Below are 21197 nucleotides of genomic sequence, written 5' to 3' on the forward strand. Positions count from 1 at the left end.
TGGCTTGTATCCTTGGTCAAAGACTGGGTCTCTGAGGCTTAAGCAGTAATATGTTATTTCTGAATGTTTCACTTTAGAGTGTGTTGGAAATAAGTTTCTCAGAAGGAGTAATAAGTTTTACTGTTTGTACTGACTTAACAGAAAAAAACCCCCTAGCATTTCTACAAGGAAATATTGTAGCTGGATTTTTTTCAGTTGTTGCTGAATCTGTTGTTCTTTTTTTTAATTGCAGAAAGTGAGCGAAAAAGTAGGAGGTGCAGAAGGAACAAAACTAGATGATGATTTCAAAGAAATGGAAAGGGTAAGTCTAAATACAGCATATATTCATTATTACCATGCATTTTTCTTTCTAGGACAGGAATTTTAAAAGGTTTTGGTCCTGGAATCACTGAGAGAATTTTTAAACACTTAGCTCAGCAGGACTGTGTTGTCAGTTTTCTATTTCTTTTTGTTTTCTAACCAAGGGATATGTGGCATTCTATAATGCAAATTCTTCATTCAGAGAGACTGGGGCTGAAGTCATCTACAAATTAGCTGCATTTAAACCTTTGTAGAGGATCTCTGAAAACTGAGTCAGTCTACAAGACAGCCATTTCAGTGGGGAAGGATGCTGATAATTCCTGGCTCCTTGAGTATCAAGGCTCTAGGCATGACAATGGCACCGGGGTATTCATTCACAGGTTCAGGGGTCCTGTTAGGCACCCTCCACTGGCAATGTGCTTCAGGTGCATGGGGAAGAACCCTCTGACAGGCTGTTTGGTGAGGCTGGCACTGATCGCACTGAGTGACTCTGTGGAGGGGAAAAAAAAAGAAAAAAAGCCACAGCTGTATGTGGCAGTGATAGTATTTCGCCTGAAAGGATCAGTAGGGGCAGCATTTTTTCAGGCTTCAGCTTTCAAAGGTACTATCAAATCTTGTAATAAAAGCATGTGCTAGGAGATTTGTAACATATCTGATACATATCTGATATGTAACTCTGATTAAATGAAAAATAAGCTATTTATCTGTACATTTGTATAATGAGGTGGGGAAAAAATCTTGGATGGAAAAATAAAGGGCATATACTTTGTACTTCTAACTAAGAAAGCACAGAGCTGGTTTCTTCCTCTCAGCTTCTGTTTAAGTGGGTAACCAGTATAGGCATTCCTACTAGAAAATGTTAGCAAGGATTCAGAAAACTGGGATAAATTGGACATTGCAACAGCCAGGTGTGGGTCCCACATCATGCTTGTGGGCAGGATGGGTTGGCAGCCCAGGAGACAGGAACACTGAAAGCTGTGGAAGTTGTGAAGCAAATCTATCAGTTGCCTCCATGCTGCCCACCTGGCCCTGTGTCCACTGCCAGCTTTTCTGCAGGTAGTGAACATGATCCTTCTGCACGTCCCTGGCCTTCTGTTCCCTCGCCCCCACTATCTGCTGCAGCCTCCTAGCCATTTCTAAGTTCCTTGCCAGGCAGTTCAGCTACTTATTCACCCAAGTCTGGCAGACCTCTCCTGCTTCTCAGTGTAAGGGATAGAGCAAGACTGGACAGATGGCAATGGCAACAGGAAACAGGAAGAACATGATGACAGCACGATGCAACCAACCTATCTCAGGTGTTCTTTTTTAAAATAGGAACTTGCCATTATGATAAAGGAGTTCACTCTGTGGGACACAAGATACCCTGCAGAGAAATGCAATGTGTCCTCATAAATACAGAGTACAGGACATTATGGGGATCCCCCAATCTGCCAAAGCAGCATTTTTTCTCTGAGGCCTGATTCTGAGAGTAAGAATAGTTGTATACTTTGCTACATTCAGTCTAGGATCTAGACAGGGGCTGCTTCCTAAGAAAGGAAGACTTACTACGAAAGAATGTAGAAGAAAGTAATGCTATTCAGCTCCAAGTTTTTTAAAATTCTAAATATGGGAATCAGCCAGGGAGAAATAAATGGTCAGTGCATTCATGCTGATAGGTTTCTTGAAGCTGGGAACTGAGTGATATCTAGTCTTCCTTACCCTAGTTTTATCAGATGTTGCTCTGGAAGAGATAAACAGCACATTTTATTGTTAGTGGTTGGTTTTGGGTGACTTCTGCTTTCCTCTCATTTTGCCAGTTATTAGGGGATCAAAGATAGACAGCTCTCCAAAAAGCTGTCTGTGACTGTTCAAAAAGTTTTCCCTATTGAATGGTTCCCATGGTGATATAAAGAACTAGTCCTGTACAGTAATCAAAAGCATCAAATGTATCAATAACACTGTACAACATATCAAATTCCTAACCTGTTCTGAGGTACTCTGTACTAATGGCCTTAATTGAGCATGGACCTGCTATAAACTGAAATGGTGGACACATACTTTAGTAGTTTTCCAGGTATTACTACCTGGTTCCAGGTTCTGGTTCCAGGGTTGTTCTGGTACCAGGGCTGTTCTGAAGCACATAAAAATAAAATTATAAGAAGAGTTAAAAAAATCTATAAGAACAAAATGAGAGAAAAACTTCTTCCTTTTGTCTAACTTCCATTTTTCTTTTTGTTTAACCCTCTGTCCTCTAGAAAGTGGATGTTACCAGCAGGGCAGTTGTGGAAATAATGGCAAAGACAATAGAGTATCTTCAGCCAAATCCAGGTAACCTAATTTCACAATTTTACAGTTTTGCACCAGTTCTTGAAAACACTTTTTCTTACCAGTATAAAGTCTGACAGATCTCATCCTCACTGGTGCAATTAAGGTTGACACAAAATTGGTGAAGTTACAGTGAAGTAAACAACAGAGATGAGTACAGGCCTCTATGTAAGGAGAGAATGGAGACTGGCTTTGGAAGGCTTTGTTTCCCTTCTGAGCCTTCTTTCTCTAGGTGAGTGGGCAGCACATGCCCACGAACTGGGTGCGCTCACCTGTAGGAGCCAGCGTGTCAGTGCTGTGAGTGTGGGGCCTGCCCCGAAGATGGTGATGGCTGTGGCTGCCCAGGGCAGCAGGGCAAGGGCAGCTGGGGCAGCCGCAGCCCGGGCATCATCACAGCTCTGTCATGGGGCAGCTGCAGCCCTGACATTGCCACAGCTCTGTGCATGGGGCTGCTGCAGCCCTGACGTTGCCACAGCTCTGTGCATGGGGCTGCTGCAGCCCTGACGTTGTCACAGCTCTGTGCATGGGGCAGCCACAGCCCTGATGTTGTCACAGCTCTGTGCACGGGGCAGCCACAGCCCTGATGTTGTCACAGCTCTGTGCATGGGGCAGCCGCAGCCCTGATGTTGTCACAGCTCTGTGCATGGGGCAGCTGCAGCCCTGACATTGTCACAGCTCTGTGCATGGGGCAGCTGCAGCCCTGATGTTGTCACAGCTCTGTGCACGGGGCAGCCGCAGCCCTGGCATCATCATCACAGATCTGTGCACGGGGCAGCTGCAGCCCTGACATTGTCACAGCTCTGTGCACGGGGCAGCTGCAGCCCTGACATTGTCACAGCTCTGTGCATGGGGCAGCCACAGCCCTGATGTTGTCACAGCTCTGTGCATGGGGCAGCCACAGCCCTGATGTTGTCACAGCTCTGTGCATGGGGCAGCTGCAGCCCTGATGTTGTCACAGCTCTGTGCATGGGGCAGCTGCAGCCCTGGCATTGACACAGCGCACACCTGGGGATCAGAGGAGGTATGGTGGGAGCATCTGCATGAGGCAGGCCCTTCCTTTACCTTCCCAGTCATTTGCCATGTGAAGGAAAAGGATCAGGCAGTCCTTGCAGACCATGGAAAAGCAAAGTTCCAAAGCAACTTCCTTTATGGCACAAGAAGAGGTACCACTTTTCCTCTGGCCCTCCAGCAATTCCCATCCTTGTTACAGAAAAGGGATGGTGCAAAAAAGCTGTTGATGTCATACTGGAGGAAAGGATGGAAAATCAAGTGTTATCCGACATGTCTAAATTGAACCCTCAAAATAGAAACCAATGAGTCTTTTCCATAGGGAGATGAAAGATCAGGTTCAATTGGGCTGATGGAGAACTACATGTTCCTCTTTTGCCAAAAGTTTCTTACAGGAAGGGGTGATCTGGACCTGCAATAAACAAGGAAACCATTACAATGCACATTACAGAGATTTCTGTAGTGGTCCAGGAACATAAGTGTTTTAATACTAGTGTAAGTCAATGCCAGCATCACTGTTAAGGTCAATGGAGTTAGCTTGTAATAAATCACAGAATATGCAGAGTGGGAAAGGACCCTCAAGGATTATTGAGTCCTGGTCCTGCACAGCACCATCCCCAAGAGTCATACCATATGCCTGAGAGTGTTGTACAAACACTTCCCAAACTCAGTCAGGCTGGTTCTGGGACCACTTCCCTGAAGGTAAAATTAGGCCTTCTGTCTACCATGAGTATCTCAGAGTTTCATGTAACTACAGAAAAAATTCACACATTTACACTGAGAAATTTTATTCCTAATAGCTAGAAATAAATTTGAACTGCTGTGAAATGTTTCAACTCCAGTGTGGTATGCTGAAGGGCTATTGCTGCTACAGATTAATTGGTGATTTTTTGAAGTTAGACCACAGAAGAGAAGATAATATTTTGATAATGCTGACAGTGGATTGAAAAAAAAAAAAGAGGAATGGTATTTACAAGTTCAAGAACTTCTAGATAGAAAATAATGATGACCAGAAGAGTTTCTATGTCAGCAGATGAAATTCTGTTTATGACTTGAGTCCACGGCTTCATTGCTCATTGTAATGTACTCTGCAGGAAAAGCAACAGGATTGGCAAACATTATGGGGATAGTGATAAAATTGTTAACTGCTGTCAAATTGCTGTTAAGCAACACTGTGTAGACTGAGTAATAAGCTTTGGCTGTTTGATGCTTCTCTGACTGCCTTCTTGACACATCTGAGTGGTTATGGTTGCTGTGAATTGTGAAACAGGCACACAGTAAAAGCTGAGAGCAAAATTTCTGCAGGTAGCTATGAGTATGATTTCAGGCATTTCAGGCAGTTTTTAATTTGCAGTGCTGCATGAAAAAACAGTTTCCATAGTCTAGCTACATATCCCTTCATCTGCTTGTGGCACATGTAAGTAGAATCAAAAAATTAACATCGTAATAGGCGGGGGAAGATTCACTTTCGTCCCTATATAATGAGATCATGTTGTTCATTCCACAGGTAAGAAGAAAGGAGGACTAAACCTTTTCAGCACTAACCTGATCTTAGATTGTTTTATGTCAGTTGCAAAAGGGCTCCCTATAATGACAAGAATTGTAATTTATTTTTTTCAATAAAATAAATTTTTTTCTCTTTTAAAATTCTCCCTACAACTGTATTACCTTTTACATGGGTCATGCCATTTTCTAGTATTTCCCGTTTGCTTTCCCATTTTCATAAAAATTAGGAATATTACATTGGGAAAAGGGAGGGAATTTAATTTAAAAAATAATAAAAAAAGACAACAAAACAAGCCACAAACAGGAAAAAAAACCCCTTTAACAGCAATATTTTAAAGAAAATTCAAAGTTTGCCTGGGTTTGGAAAGAAGAAGAGGAGTTGAGATGTAGAACACACTCCTTGATAAATAACATGTGCCTAGAAAACACTTGGATAACATAGTACTGTGATATTACAGAACACCTAGTCCATCGTGTTTTGAAATATCAATTAAAGAAGTATGCATCATTGTCTAACTTTTGCTTTCTACTCTTACCTTGCTGTCCAAAATATAGCCACTTCATTTTTTCATTTTCCCTCTTATATTTCTTTCTTTAATTTATGAAAATACTCCATTTGCTCGTGATTTAATTCAGCTTGCTGCCTCCACTCCCCTGACTAATTTTGTTTGTGCCTTGTTTTCTTTTGTGCTTCTGTATTTTCTTATTGCCACCATCATTTCAATGACATTTAACTTCATTAAAATGCAGTTTCTTATATTGAACAGTCAGCAAGTCTGCTGACTGTAGTTTTGTAGTGGGTAGAAACAGAAGGCATGAAGAAATTCAGATGTTGAAAAACATAATCTGATGGAACTCAAGGGTAGTGGGAAAACTAAAAAAACCATAATAAATGTTAAAAATACGTTGCCCTTTCATAGCTGGTTTTCAGTCAACATAAGTACTGTGAGACTTGCCTGAGTTTCCTTTGTGTGTTTCCATGTCTGCATCTCTGTGAACAGATACAAAGGCTGAAAAGTGAAACATACTCAGCAACAAGATCTCTCTCTTGATATGCATTCTTAACAATAAATATATGAAAAATATTTGTTGACTCCAGTCTGCTAATATTTCATTTTGCTGAAGTGACTTGCGCAAGGCTGAGTTTTGACCAATGAAATCAGCACACAACAGTGTGAACTAATAATGTTTTGTTGACAGGAAAACTAATTTTAAGAGCACCTTACAAAGTCAAGTGTTTGCAAGGGGGAAGGTAGAATGGTAGAATTCATTTCTGCCTTCCAGTAGCACACAGAGTAATGTAGATTAGAAACATGCTCTGAATCTGCATTGCCGGCAGTAGGATTTAGCTGGACAAATTTGAAGTCAAGTGGCATTAATTCACTCTCTTCAGGCCATTCACATGCTGTAGTTGCAAAAATTCACTAGAGCACAGCAGCAAACAAATTAATTATTTTATATTATTTATATTATATTGAAGTAGGAATTTCCCTAAATCCCCATAAAAAGCAAAAAGTGTTGGAAAGGTTGCTGCACATCATGTTTGGAGATATAGGCTTTCCTTAATGTTCTACAACCAAAAAACTTTCAAACATTTAAAAAGTGGGGGGTACCACAGTTTAATCTTCAGTATACCTAGTCTGGACTTTTCCCTGAGGGTAAGGCTGGCTCAATCTAGTATCCATCTGGTACCCAGGGATTTTAAGATTAAGATTAATCTGGAGATATCGTAAAGATTTTCTTCTCTGTCACAGGTCAAACATGCTATTTTGGGAGTGTTCCTGGGCTTTCTTTTGTCCAAGTCATTTCAAGGGAAGCTTTGTCTTAGAAGTTCAGGGCAGAGACTCCTCTCTAATGTGCCAGAAAAATAAAAACAGTATTGACCAACAATATTTCATTCCTTTGCTCTAAAAATAATTTATGAAAAACAGGGCTTAGTCCTGAACTTACATAGTATTTTTAAAATACCTTTTAAGTTGCTCAGATAAATTTAAACACAAGAATGGATTTATGCCTGTGTAGGTAAATGATTGCATGCTTGTAACCTCTGTCTCTTGCCTTCTTCAGCTTCCAGAGCTAAACTCAGCATGATCAACACTATGTCAAAAATTCGAGGCCAGGAAAAGGGACCAGGCTATCCTCAGGCAGAAGCCTTGCTGGCAGATGCAATGCTGAAATTTGGCCGAGAACTTGGTGAAGAATGCAACTTTGGTAACTTGTTTACTTCCCTTTCCATTATAATGCAATAAAAATGGTAGGAAAATTTCATACAGCTTTCATTATTAAAGGGCTGCACTCTTATAGAGGAAAAACATCTGCAAGAAGCATTTGAGTTCTGTTTCTCTGCAAGAAGCGTTAGAATTCTGCTCCATCCAGCTTTTCCTTTAAGGTTGGTCTAGGCCTGTTTTGAGTATCCTTTGAGGATTTTGACCGGAGAAACTTTTTGTATAAATGGAAGTCAAATTGTTTCCATTTTGACCCATAGGTTTTAGCTCTCTGTCATAAATTGTGATACTTACTGCGGCTGTGTTGGATTGAAATATGTACATGTACAGAAATGATATTATTGTCTATGCATATATAGAACAAAGTGCTTTTGTCCTCAGAATCCTTAAACCAACTGTTACTGTCATCATTGCAAGCAAGGAATAAAAACTAATAGATTTTTAATAGGCTTTGGCCTTTTTTTCTGACCAAATTCCACACTTTAAGGCACTAATGAACACTCCTGTCTTATCTGTTAACTGCTTCTCCCTCCAAGCCCAAATGAGTTTACAGCTGTCTGGGTTACAGATGTTAAATTGACTCTTAAAACTATGTTCTTCAATAGAGTTCTGATTATAAAAAGATGACATTACAACAGCATACTTTGTCTTTCTGTCTTGTTTGTGTGGACTTCTCTGGGACCATTTTTACATGACAATACACAGGACCCTCAAACAGGACTGTGGAAATCCTCTTCTCTATTTGAACCATCATAAAATTGTTTTCCTGACATAAAGACATATGGAATGGAAAAAGTACTTTCTTATTTGTTTTATGTAATTCACTAGTAAGCTTGACAGATGCAATTTGATTTGTGCTAAATACTACTGGTTTTTTTTAATTGGTTGCCTCTCATTTATTAAATTTCAAACAATTTTTAAAAGGAAAATGAAGAACTAATATAATCTAGTTCCTGAAACTTGCTTTATATTCTGTGACAACTGCATTACCATGCAGCAGAATAGATACAACAATTATTTTCACATTCTTAACTAATAGCAGCTATTTTGGCTATTTGTCATTCTTTGTCCCCATCTGGAAGGCTCTCTCATTTTGCAGTGCATTGCTGGCATCTGCTGCTTGGGAAACAAAGCTTGATTTCTCACATAATTTGGTTTTCAGACCCTTCATATTCTTTGAAAATGGTTTTATTTTTCTTCTTCCTAACCTATACCTCAAACCAGGAGGTATGTTTGAGCTTCTTGTTTTTCTTTTTATGGAGCAGAAGTAAAACAGAGTGGTAGTTTTTGTGGCCCTCAAGTTAGTGTTGGAGGAAATTTCAAAAGGCAGTTAGGGTTATCGAAGTTTATGAGCTTCATACACCTACACTTGAGTGGTCTGTGTGGCAGACCTCTCAAGTGTAGTAGTACTATGAAGTCTATAGTCTCATCAAAAAACCTTTCATAAAAAAAAATCTGTGAAATTTTTAAGAATTCTTACATTTGGTACTGTCACCAGTCTTACTGATAGAAATGGGGAGATCTAGTTTTGAATTAAACTATTTTTTAATGCAGTGTGGTGATGATACCACCAAATAAATACAATTCTGTTCTAGCATATTTATTTAAACAGAGTGGGGAATGAACGGACAGTAAGGAATGTGGAGGAGCCTGTCTTGGCACATCATAGAACCACAAATTCAGCTGTATTACAAGGCGTGAACTCTGGTGGCTGCAGGAGTGTAAAATCTATGTTGCTCTTTCACATAGTGCATCATCCTCTGTGTCTTTCCTAAATTTGAGACTGAAAATGAAATACGAACTGTAGTTGCCATGAAGTTTCCATGACTCAGTTTCATTCTACGATGATTTGAAATGAATATATTTTGACTGAATCTTTTATTTCAGGACCAGCACTTGTTGATGTGGGAGAAGCTATGAAGGAGCTTTCTGAAGTCAAGGACTCTTTAGACATGGAAGTGAAGCAAAACTTCATTGACCCACTTCAGAATCTCCATGATAAAGATCTGAGAGAAATACAGGTATTACCCTCAATGCAGCATTTTACTAATGCCAAGTGTGTGGACTGTCTATATGTTTAGAATTTTTGTTAGTTGTGTAGTTTAAAATGGGCCGTTCAGGTTTGAAAATGACCTGATTTTTGTCTCTTTTGGCTTGAATTTTGCTTTCAATTCTGTATCTCTTGATGATGCATTAGAATGGGAAAGATAAAAATTTGAACATTTTTGGTGGCAAAATTTTCAGTCTTATGCAGGCAAGAGCACAGTACTCTAATCTTGCCATTTGAAAGCTCATTTCACAAAATAGATGTAGTGATGTTCACATGCCATTTTCTAGTGTATGGCAAATGCTTATCTGCATGAGTAGCTGCTCTTTTCAGCTCAGTAAGGCTTTCATACTGTTAAATGTATGTGGATGAAAGATATCTTGGACTGTTTGATATCATTTAGAAAATGGGTAGTTATAAATATTGTAGTGCATGATAAAATTGATTCTTCTGAGAGAAAGTAAACACCTCAAGTAATCATGGTCATGCTGGTAGCATTAACTTCTGGCCAGTTGAACGTGGCAGCTGCTAAACAGATGAACATGAACATTACCTCAGATAACGGTCTAGGAAATCTTCAGTATAAGATAGCATTAAGATAATGTAGTGGTCTGGTAGAAATGCTAAAAATAAATCCTGTGTTGCTTTGTTTATGAATGCTGTTACACAGATAAAAATGTAGTAAGTTGTGCTTTTAAAAGTATTTTCTCCTGAACATCTAGTAAAAAAACAGTGTATAGGTAATTCTCATCAGAGTTAAAAAGCAAGAAACCTGTGTATCCTTTATAGAGATGGCAATTGAAGTTGTCCATTCTGCATGGCCTTTTATTAGTCTTGGTCTGTCATTTAGGTTGCCGCTTCTTAAATGATATGTAAACCCATGTATTTCATTGTTCCGTATTTCTCTCCTCTGGGAAGGGATTAGTAGACAGCAAACAACATATGTTTCCAAGTGTGCATGGACTACCTGCTTACAATGCAGTATCAGGAAAGTTGGGGAAGGTCCTTTATTGTCTGCTCGCGTTTGTGTTTTTTTGGTTTTTTAGCATCACCTGAAGAAAATGGAGGGTCGACGCCTGGATTTTGATTACAAGAAAAAAAGACAGGGCAAGCTCCCTGATGAAGAACTTCGTCAAGCTCTGGAGAAATTTGATGAATCAAAAGAAATTGCTGAGTCAAGCATGTTTAACCTTCTGGAGATGGATGTGAGATAACCCTTGTTAATCTTTGACCAGAGTCTTAGAAAGATAGTGGAGACACTTTCCTTCTTGTTGGACACAGTGAAAGGCTCAGAACCTATAGCAATGTACAGCATGTTCTTATAGGAACAATTTTTTAGGTATTCTATAGATAACTGAGCTAGAGAATGTGAGTCCTCTGTAGCATCGTTATGCTTCCTAAATGCAAAGCATTACTTACAAAACAGAAGTATCTTTCTTCTTAGAATTATGTAAATATAACTATTTATGTTACTTGTGATTATAGGGTTTGGACCAAGTCTTTTGCTCAAGTGTGTGGGCTGCTGAGAGGACTGTAAAGATCAGAAATTATGAACTCATAACCCTATGGTCTCTGCTGTAATCAGATGCAATCGTGAATAGAAAACTCAAAGTCACTGTAACTGTTCATATCTGACTCTGCAGAATATGTTTTGCTTTTATATTGGTTCAGATTGAGCATTTTCTGGGTTTATCTAATGTTTTATTTATAATTAATGTTGAAATTGTTAAATTAAGCAAGAAAAAATATCTCTATAACATGTCAGCTGGGGTCTGTCTTATAGAATATGTAGTCAAAGGAAATTAACTTTAAGTATTTCTGTTGATGTGAATTATTTGATTTATTTTAAGTTCACACCTATTCTAACTCTTCATTTTGTTACTAGATTGCTGTAGAGGGGCTATAACAAACCTGAAAATATTTGCATATAGAACTTAGTATTTCCATAGGAATTAAATATAACTACACTGAAATGAAGGAAATATAACAAGCTTGTAGTTTTAATCTTTGTAGTAACATCCATACCCATGTGTGCAAATAGTGCTGACAAACATTCCCATTACCATCGTGGAGTTGTGCACTGTGAAAACCGCTAGCAATTGCACTACGCACAAAGTGGGGATCTGAGTGTGTTTTCCCTTATGAAGCGGAATGCTCTCTGCCCTCAGTGCAATTATTCTGCATCCCAGAGTCTGTAGTAACTCTCTGTTTTGGTCTGCTTCACAGGTCAGAATACAATAGAAGCATGATCATAGTCCCTGTGGTTCTGTGCCCTTCAAAGGCAGGGAGGGAGAAGGTGTATTATACTCTCATTACAGTCTCATTTTTACTTTCATATTGTTTGCTGACTGTGGTAGGTCTGTAGGCTGCTGTTCATGCAAATCAGCCATGGAGAGATGATCAGCAGAGAAGAGTTGCAGTTACCATTCCAGATCAGGTCATAATCAGATGTGGTAATGAATAAAGACTAATATGTAAATATTTACTGCTAACTTCAAAGATGAACAAGGTTTTAGAGAGATAAGTTGAACTACCTTTGCAGTGGACAGTGATCTTTATTCTCTATTGCCTGAGCCTTTAGTATTCACCTAAGATCTGATGTTTTAATGTCAATCCTCAGATTGAACAAGTGAGCCAGCTTTCTGCTCTTGTGCAAGCCCAGCTGGAGTACCACAAGCAGGCCACACAGATCCTACAGCGAGTTACTTCTAAACTGGAAGATAGGTAATGCACTTTTTGTAAGTTTCTTGAATAGTTTGTTAGTTTTACAGAGGTAGAAACCCTATGACTAGAATGGAATGCTGTTATCCTTCTCAATTGGTACTTGCTCTTTATTGAAATCAAGGACCATTTCATTAGATGATTACAAGCTGATATTTAAATGTTTTGGAGATGCATCTACTTCTAAGTATGAGTTCAGGAAAGCACCTCAGCTCAGTAAAGCTATCAAACATGAGTTAACAGAAAGTAAGTGTTTATAAATATTGAACTCAATGACAGTCGCAACTTTGGATTCCTTACTGTTTGTGCATGTATTCACAAAGTGTGCTCATTCTGAAAGATGTTAAAAATTGATTTTGCAAAAGGGTATCTTGTTGCATTCTTATCTACCTGAAAATCTTCCTGAGCCAGTAGTGAGACCCTCATTATTAACAACTTTATTAAATATTCCTCGTATCATCAGATCAAACTTGATGCAGGACTTGAGCAATCTCTTCCATCCCCATTTGTATAACTGCATATGCTATCAGAATTCCTACAACATCTTTTTTTAAGAGTTTTTCATCATTTTTACTTTAGAATTTTTGTTTCCATCAAAACAAATTGATTAGCTCCTCACACACACATCCTTCTTAAAAGAAATTTAACATTCAGGGAAGGTTTCTCTACTAATATGGTTCTGGCAGACTCCTTGAAAAAGCTGGATATAATTCCCAAGAGGAGATAATGTTCACATACTGTGCAAAGGCAGCTGTTTTCTGATGTCATTAGTATAGATCAAGTTGCTAATACTGCCGGGTCTGTCAGTATTAATTTTCTCAGAGCATGCATCCTGAAAACCTCATTCACTTCTGAGTCTCAAAGTCTTTGTGACTAGGAGGAGCACTTGTTTTGGTGGGTAGGCTGTCATGCTGACTGTTCATGGATACAGTTTGCAGCGCTGTCTAAACAGCTAACAGAACAATTTTTAGCACTTGCAAAAGAGAACTGCAATTCACTTTCTTTGTAGAAGCATTAAAAATTCCTCAGGGACAGGTGTTTTATCTGGTAGTCCGTACATTATGCCATTAACTGAACATACATGTCTACAATAGATTCCTCTTCCTGTACCAATTCAGATGATCCTTTGCCATTTTTAAATTTCTGCTAACTGGTCAGTATTAAGTTTCAACTGTGAATGATTTTATCTTTGCAAGGACCTCTCATCAGAATGTTGTGGTAATTCAAAACTAAATATTTTGCATCCCTAATTGTAAAGAGGCTGCTGGCTAAATCATACTTTATCCACACCTCTGGACACAAACAGAGCACTGTGATGTGTTCGTGCCAGAGATGAGTCAGGGATGTAGAGCTGTTACTATCCAAACTACTAGTCTTTCCCTGCTGGTGATAGGCAGGTAGCAAGTAATGCATAACCCGCAGAGTTTGGTTGTGGGTTTTTGTTTTGGTTGTTTTTTTTTTTTTTTTTTGACTATACAGGCCAGAAAATAAATCATTATTTAGTTTTAAGCTAAGCAAATTTATTACTGTTCACTGTCAGTGATGTCTACAGCACATACTGCCCATTTTCTAGGTACTCTTTGAAAGAGTGAATGGAACCTGTTTATGCTGGCTCCCAGCATGGACAATGTCTTATAAATACCAAGACTGTCCTGTGCAAGATATTCACAAAAGAATGTTTTAAAAGTATGAGATAGACTGTAAAAACTATGAAAAATTTAAAAATGCACTTGTCTTCTATTTTTTTCTTGGCCATTTAGATTAGACTTCAAGATTTCCTTCAGGAAGTACAAGTGAAAGAATTTCATTTCTTTTCTACACATTAGTAGGAAGGCATAAATGCCCTTAAAATGCCATGATTCCAGGAACTGGGAAATATTAGGAGCTTGGCAAACATTGAGAAATTTTCAGTAAAATTAATAAAAACTAGAAGGCCAGCAAAGACTATTTTAAACTCCTTTTTTCACCAACACAGTTTTCCCCAACACAGTATCATGACAGAGCAGCTGGGAAGCAGGAATGGTCTCCTTGGAGGTATTTCTTTTCTTAAGAAACATGGCTCATGCTGAGCTTTTGGGTAGTTTTTAGCAAGTCACTAGAACTATCGCCTTATAGTTCATAATCTGAAAAAAATGGTGTTTCATGAAAGCATTAAGTGTAACAGAACTAGTTTAAGTATTTCTTAAAAATTTTACTGTCTTGAATTTTGCTAATGAGTGAAACAAAACAAGGGCTTTTTACTTATTTTGACCACTTCAATTATTTAAGTGGGTTTTTCTGGTTTTGGGGATTTTTTTTTTAATTTTTGTTTGTTGGTTGGTTGGTTGGTTTTTTGTGGTTTTTTTTTTTTTTTGGTAGGTTTCTTCTTTTTTTTTTTTTTTGCTTATGGGTTTGGTTTTTTTTGGTTTTTTAATGTGAAAGAAAACCATTCTCTAGGAACTGACTTATATTGGTATTTTGGATGGTGAGGAAAACCTTGCTATAGGGATCAAAAGTCAGTAAGTTAGATGAAGATCTTTACAATAGATGAATCAAAATGTGCTACCAGCAGCAAATCTAGGGCAGATATAGAAAAGGTTAGAAAAATCCACTTGTCTTGTAAGTACTTATGAAGTGTTCTTTCATATGTGGAATTAGAAATACATGTGGTAGTTGTTCTGCATAAGCTGCTCTGATTCTGTTCATCCCTTCCCTGAATTTTACCCTGGAATCTATAAATAGACCCTCCCCTAGAAACTCTAGATTTCTCAATTAGAAGAAATAGTTGAAATTAATGATAAATAAATGGTTATTTTGAGAGTAGGGAAGAGTGGACTTTTGTCCCTTTGTGAAACAAGTATGCCAAACTGCAAATTAACCAAGTCTGAAGCTGAAGTCAGTACATTCCCACAGAGTCTTCTTACAAAATGACAAGAGTTGGCATCAATCAACTGAATAAATAATGCTTGCAAGGATTAGAAACAAAAAGTCATGTTTAAAATGGGGACAGAGATGTTTGTCTAGCTCTTCTCTAAGCATTGATAGTCATGCAACAAGTTTTCTTTATTAAGAGTGCTTGGTTTTTGTTAGGCGAGAGGAAGATAGAAAAATTGCTAGGTTTCTAAAAGGAATGAAGAATTAACAACTTCATGGCACAGTCACGTTGGCTGGTTTTGGTAATTTAATACTGTTGTAAACAAAAAAATCCACTCCAAATGACTCAACTTGTTTACTATGGATATGACTGGTGGATGAGAATTTCAGCCTTGGAAATAAAGGTATTTGGTGCATCTCGTCTGCTAACAAGATACTAACTCTTGACATTTAACCTTGATATTTTGGCAGAATAAAAGAGGCATCATCTCAGCCCAGGCGAGAGTACCAGCCCAAACCCCGTATGAGCCTGGATTTCTCGACTGGTGACAATACACAGCACAATGGAGGGATATCCCATGCCACCACACCCAAACCATCAGGTAATGGCAGAGCTTTGTGTCCATGCAAAGTTGTATGCTTTGTTCTGGAGATTAGTTTTTCCATGAGGGAAAATGAGAATGGGGATAGTATATAGAAGAGAGATGTTTGAACTGTTGTTTCTTTGGGAAGTGTTCATATCCTCAGGCAGGAGAACAGAGATTGATTATCCACTGCTTTAAATGTGTCTTTTGGTCAAAAATTTATTTTGTCCTAGAAGATTACCCTGAAATACAGATCTTTACAAAATAGGCATTTAGAAAACCAAAATAACAATTGAAAGTTTTCCACAAAAATGCAGAAACCTAAAGCCAGCCAGACCTCCATAACCATATCCTGCTTTTTAAAATCAGTTATTATAACACAATGAACCTGAAAGTAAAAATAACTGAAAAGAAAAACTATGCTATATGAGCTATTTTCTTTGTCCAAGTAGGAGCAACACAAGCAAGATTTACCATTAGTATGAGTGTACATAATTACTATCTTAAAGAATGGTTTATTTAATATCAGCCATACCATGGAAGTCTTATTATTTGTTTCTTACACAGTAATGATCTGTTATCCCATGGTACAGCGAGGGCTGGCCTCTGTCCAGACCCTGATTTTAGTTATTCCAGTTTGCCTCAGTGACAATTGCTATCAATTCCACCTTGCAAGAGTAGGTGTTTTTCACTAGTTCTTTAGTCAGGATTTCCTTTCTTTCCATAACATCCTGATGAGAATGTTTGATTTTCTCCCACATATAGAGAGGAAGAGTATCTCCATTTAGCTCTGACAACTTGAAATAATCTTACACAACCTTGCAAACTCGTAACAATCTCCTCACTCTGCTAACAGTGGAGAAGGATATAATAGAGATTCCTTGTGCATGAGTGTGGCTTGAGTCTTGCATGCTAGAGCTCTCCTCATTCCACCAGTAATTTTCTTCTTTACTCCTTTTTTGTAGTCTCATGAACACTTTTCTGTGCTAAGCCAGAGCGACTGATGTTCATGTATCTCTCCAGCATTTATATTTCCCTCTTCAGAGGGCAGTATTTAACAGTTTCTTAAGTAGGGCTTTTATTTGGAAGTGTATATTGGTTTCAGAGGTACACCTTCTTTGAAAATTCTTGAATATATGTTTAGAGTGATTAATTTAAAGATTTTATTTGCTATTTCTTCTAAATTTCAGCTGTATCCTCATTTAGCAATGAGGATACCAAACATGCTTACTGTAAGGCTTGTTGATGTCAGCACAGTAGTCTTCATGACAAAGAAACCAAAATACACTCTAAGCATTATGTAAAGAAAAGAAAATAAGATTTCACTATAGAATTTAATAAATTAAGTCTGGTATTTGAAAAACGTGCTCTATTGAGATCTATAGAAATGGAAAATTATTGTTATAAAATAACTCAAGCATGGGCCATCTAACCAGAGTGAGTGTTCAAAACAAATATGCAGAATGTTTGAATCTGAAATTTACTCATCTTAAAGCCAGTATTCATGCAAAAGCAGAACAAATATTCTTAGAACTACCATTATGGCAAAGTGACATGTGTTGATTCATTTAGACCACTGAAAGTGCATGAACTTTTACTACGGAAATTCAGGTGGGGATATGATTTCTTACAATTTAGTGCTGCTAAATCTTAAGTATTTTGACCAGTAACAATTTTGGTTTTGGTAGGCTTGAAGCTATAGAGACTTCAGGGGGAGGGAAGAGGGAGTATATTTGTTAATTTCATATAACATGTGAAAGTCCAATCAAATTAATGACTTATAATAATATCCATTAGCTAATCTAAAGGGTTTATGGTTAGATGTTCCTGAATTAGCATATTAGAAAGCTCTCAATTTCAAACTTTTTCTGAATCTATCCTGATGGCCCTGCAATGAAGTGTTTTGTGGGAATGGAGAATAAAAATCTTTGGAAGTGTGATACTAAAATTAAGAGGTTTAGGAGTAGTGGTATAGCTGTGCCAGTGAAATTTCCAAATAAAGGGCAAGCATACAGTTATATCTTCACTGTCATTTTAAGCTACCACTTACACTGCTTACCTGAGGTAAACAGACAAAACATCTCTTTGCCAGTAAAGCTGGAAATATGTTAGGGCTTTTTCCTAATTTTTTGTGTTTTATTAACAAATAAAAATTGGATTCCACATTGATCATGGTTGTGCTTTCAGGTCTGGGCTTGACTATATCTTGATTTTTTTGGGATTCTCAGACTTCTACCAGTAGGCACTTAGAGTAACTGAAGGCTGTCAGAAGCTAATAGTTGTCTTCTAAACAAAGAGTGGCAGTCCAAATATAGGTGTTATCGAAGAACTGTCATCAGAATATTAGTGAGAACAGAAACAGCAAGATCTGTCATAGGTACAGTAGTAAAATGGGTACTCTTAAGTGTTGAGATTTTTAAGCATGTTGTTTCTTGTTTCTTCTCCTTAGGTGCTCACATGGATCAGCCATGCTGCCGAGCTTTGTATGACTTCGAACCAGAGAATGAAGGGGAGCTTGGATTTAAAGAGGGTGATATTATTACCCTCACTAACCAGATTGATGAAAACTGGTATGAGGGGATGCTTCATGGCCAGTCAGGTTTCTTCCCCATCAATTATGTCGATATTCTAGTTCCATTACCCAATTAGGAATGCTGATCCACCACCTCTGACACAGATAGCTGTGTCAGTACCACTGCTTTCAAAATGCTGCTTCTTACACCTTACAAGTGCAAACTGCAGTGGTTAGAGTTACCAATTCCTAATGAGCATCTTTGGTTTACGTGTTGTCATACTATGTGGTGGTGATGCGTTGTATCTTCTGAGCCAGCATAGCGTGGATTAGTTTATTGACTGTGCTGGCCTGGTAGTAACCAGAGCCATTAGTGAGGTGAAATGGGGAAGATGATGGCAAGCAAAGCAGGTAGTTCACAGTGAAGTAGCAGGAAGTGAAGGTGGTGTTGGGAAGATAATGCCTATCACCACCGTATTACTTTTTCAGTCTTAGTTCTCTATAAAAAGAGGGAAAAGTTCTTGCCATTCCATCTTTCCCTTCCTAATGATACAGTTCACACAGGTCTAACATTGACTAACCAGAATTGTATCTTCCAACCAAACTGGCTGGCTGTTCCCACAGAGAGAGCATAAGTGTAGATCCTCTGGTTTCTCAGAAAGTGAACCACTGTACTGTGTGTCCTGCTGCTCTCTGCTAAGTTTTATATTCTTAATTATCGTTAAAAGGCCTATTTCCCTCCAGAGGTAAACTGTAAGCTATCAAATGGGGATTCCTGTAGTAGAAATGTTGGACCACAAACCACCTGAATTTGCCCTTCAGGAACTTTTAGCATGCTCACCAAAATGCCAGTAAATGGGCAAGATGGGGAATAAAACTGGCATTTATTTAATGTTTCTTGTCAAGTCTTGGCACAAAACCTTGCTGCTTAAGCACCAGATATCCTTTGTAAACTTATTCACTGAGGAATGCAGTAACCAACCAAACACAACCCTCATTTCATTTGTTTCTGTCTGCCATGTGTTCTTTGAACATCATTTGTGCATACTCTCTCCTCAATGAGGACAAAATAAAACATGTTATTTTTCTGTTGAGCAATTGAAGACATGTGGCTGTATATATAAAAACATTTCCCATCTGTTTAGTTGGTTCTCCTGTGTTCCTCCTTCCTGCACTTGGTGTGTACAGTGCTGTGCCTAGCTTCTTGGCATTCTTTTGGTAACAGTTGCAGAAGTTCTGTTAGTTTAGTTATCCAGAGTTCTATTTATCTAAATTGTACAGACTCTATCAGAGGTTTAATGTGCTGCTTCGAATGTGCCACTTCAGTACTGGATGATGTGAAATGAAGACAATTCCCTCCTGCTTAATGTTTAAACTATATCATGGAAAGTATTGTTATTTCAAATAAATGCTGAGAGAATAACTAGAATGATGTTGTGGATTATTGCTTTATTGCTTTAAAAAACTGCTTTGATAACTTCAGCTAACAAGAATTTTATTTTAGATGTATTTTTCATTTCCTGCAAATGTGAAAATTTTTTTCTTTTTTTGGCATTATCATTTTACTTTAGTTAAATAAATCTCATACATATAAAGGCCTTTATAAGCAGGATGAACTTAACAGTGACCACATGAAATTAGTCTCTCAATGACTAGCATGCAGTCTTGTAGATACAAGTTATTGCTTACATTGCCTGGCACCCACAATGCTAATGAAGCTTAAAGAACTTGGTAACTTATAATTTATTTATGGTTTAAGTAAAAACAGAGGTATTGTTACAAGCAAGGCAAACTTGACTTGGAGAAAATGAATTTAAACCAATTCAAGTATTTTTGTGCAGTGAGAACAAAAAGACTCACTTTTCCTGTCCCAGTTCCCAAGCTCAGATTCACTCCTGACTCTCCCCACCAGCTGCTCACTGGCATGGGTACTTGTAGGTGTACAGTATGTCCATAAAAGCTCCACTCTGCTGCTTCTCCCTCCTCATTTTTTCCCCCTTTTCAGTGGTGAGTCAAGGACAGGACTCATTGTGAATATCTGCTAGTGTTTCACAGACTATCTGCACCTCATTGTTCTTCGGCCTTGGTGTCCCTTTGCTAAGAGTGTTTCTCAATTTATTTTCCCCCTCTTCTGCACTCTGCCATATGGTCATGTCCCAGGGCACGTTGACAGAGACTGACAGAGTAGAGGAGTCTTTCAGAGGTGGCACCTCATCCAAGGCTCAGTTCAAGGTCAGGCTGGATGAGGGTCTGAGTAAACACACGTAATTGAAGATGCACATTGCAGGGGTCTTTGGCTGGGTGACATTTTACAGTCCCTTCCAACCTAAACTACTAAAAAAATATACATACAGATACAATTCCTGTAACTTTTTATTACAGTTAAGTCCTAAATCCTGTGGCTGGCCTCTAAGGAAGTTTCTGCCAGTGATTGGAAGAAATCTGTTTCAAACTCATTGGACGTGAAACTTTTTTACAAGTGCATTAATGGTGCCATACTATAGTTACTGTTAGTTAGTATTACTATAAACAGTTACAGAATTAATAACTGTGTTAGTTACCAAGGCCTAGCAGTCACAGGTACTGCACTGTCATACCTCTGTTTTGACAGATTAGAATGTGTAGCATTTCTGGAGAGCATGCAACCACAGGGCAACAACCTCAGAGAAAAATTTACATGATTTAAAGCAAAAGGGTAGTTGGCATGCAGTGCTGCCCCACCCTGCTGAGGGGCCCTGGTTTTTAAAGTGTAGGGAATGGTAATGTCTTTCAATAAATGGGACCAGAAGGATTGTACAAAATAGTCATCATGATGACATGGGCCTAGTCTTGACATGTTGCAGAATTCTTGGCACTACCTTATTGCTCTGTTCTGTGTCTCCTGCAGGTAATATCTAAATAATGCTTTATTCCTGAGGTGGCAGGATCAAAATTGGACTTGGCTAAGAGAGGAATTACCAGGGTTGACAGAAGTTTGTATCTAAACATTCAGTACTACGATAAAGAGGGTGATCCAGAAAAAAACAGGAGGATGATTACTTTTGCACAACAGGAAGTTCAAAGCTTTGCCTGTGGAGCTTTGTGACACCTTCATTCTAGAATCACATAAGATATGGTGTTGATGGATGAAATCTTTT

General features: G+C 38.3%; 1 protein-coding gene across 1 annotated transcript in view; it reads left to right on the top strand.

The window, feature by feature from the left end:
- Positions 1 to 19489, top strand: part of SH3GL2 (SH3 domain containing GRB2 like 2, endophilin A1) — a 90853-nt gene extending 71364 nt beyond the window's left edge. Inside the window, exons 2-9 of the mRNA XM_036402692.2 lie at positions 233 to 301; positions 2535 to 2607; positions 7186 to 7329; positions 9231 to 9364; positions 10437 to 10595; positions 12011 to 12114; positions 15436 to 15566; positions 17998 to 19489. Coding sequence (XP_036258585.1) covers positions 233 to 301; positions 2535 to 2607; positions 7186 to 7329; positions 9231 to 9364; positions 10437 to 10595; positions 12011 to 12114; positions 15436 to 15566; positions 17998 to 18197 — 1014 coding nt within the window. The 3' untranslated portion in view covers positions 18198 to 19489. The remainder of the gene's footprint in view (positions 1 to 232; positions 302 to 2534; positions 2608 to 7185; positions 7330 to 9230; positions 9365 to 10436; positions 10596 to 12010; positions 12115 to 15435; positions 15567 to 17997) is intronic.
- Positions 19490 to 21197: the final 1708 nt, after the last annotated feature.

This window comes from Molothrus ater, chromosome Z (assembly GCF_012460135.2).
Source record: "Molothrus ater isolate BHLD 08-10-18 breed brown headed cowbird chromosome Z, BPBGC_Mater_1.1, whole genome shotgun sequence".
Lineage (NCBI taxonomy): Eukaryota > Metazoa > Chordata > Aves > Passeriformes > Icteridae > Molothrus > Molothrus ater.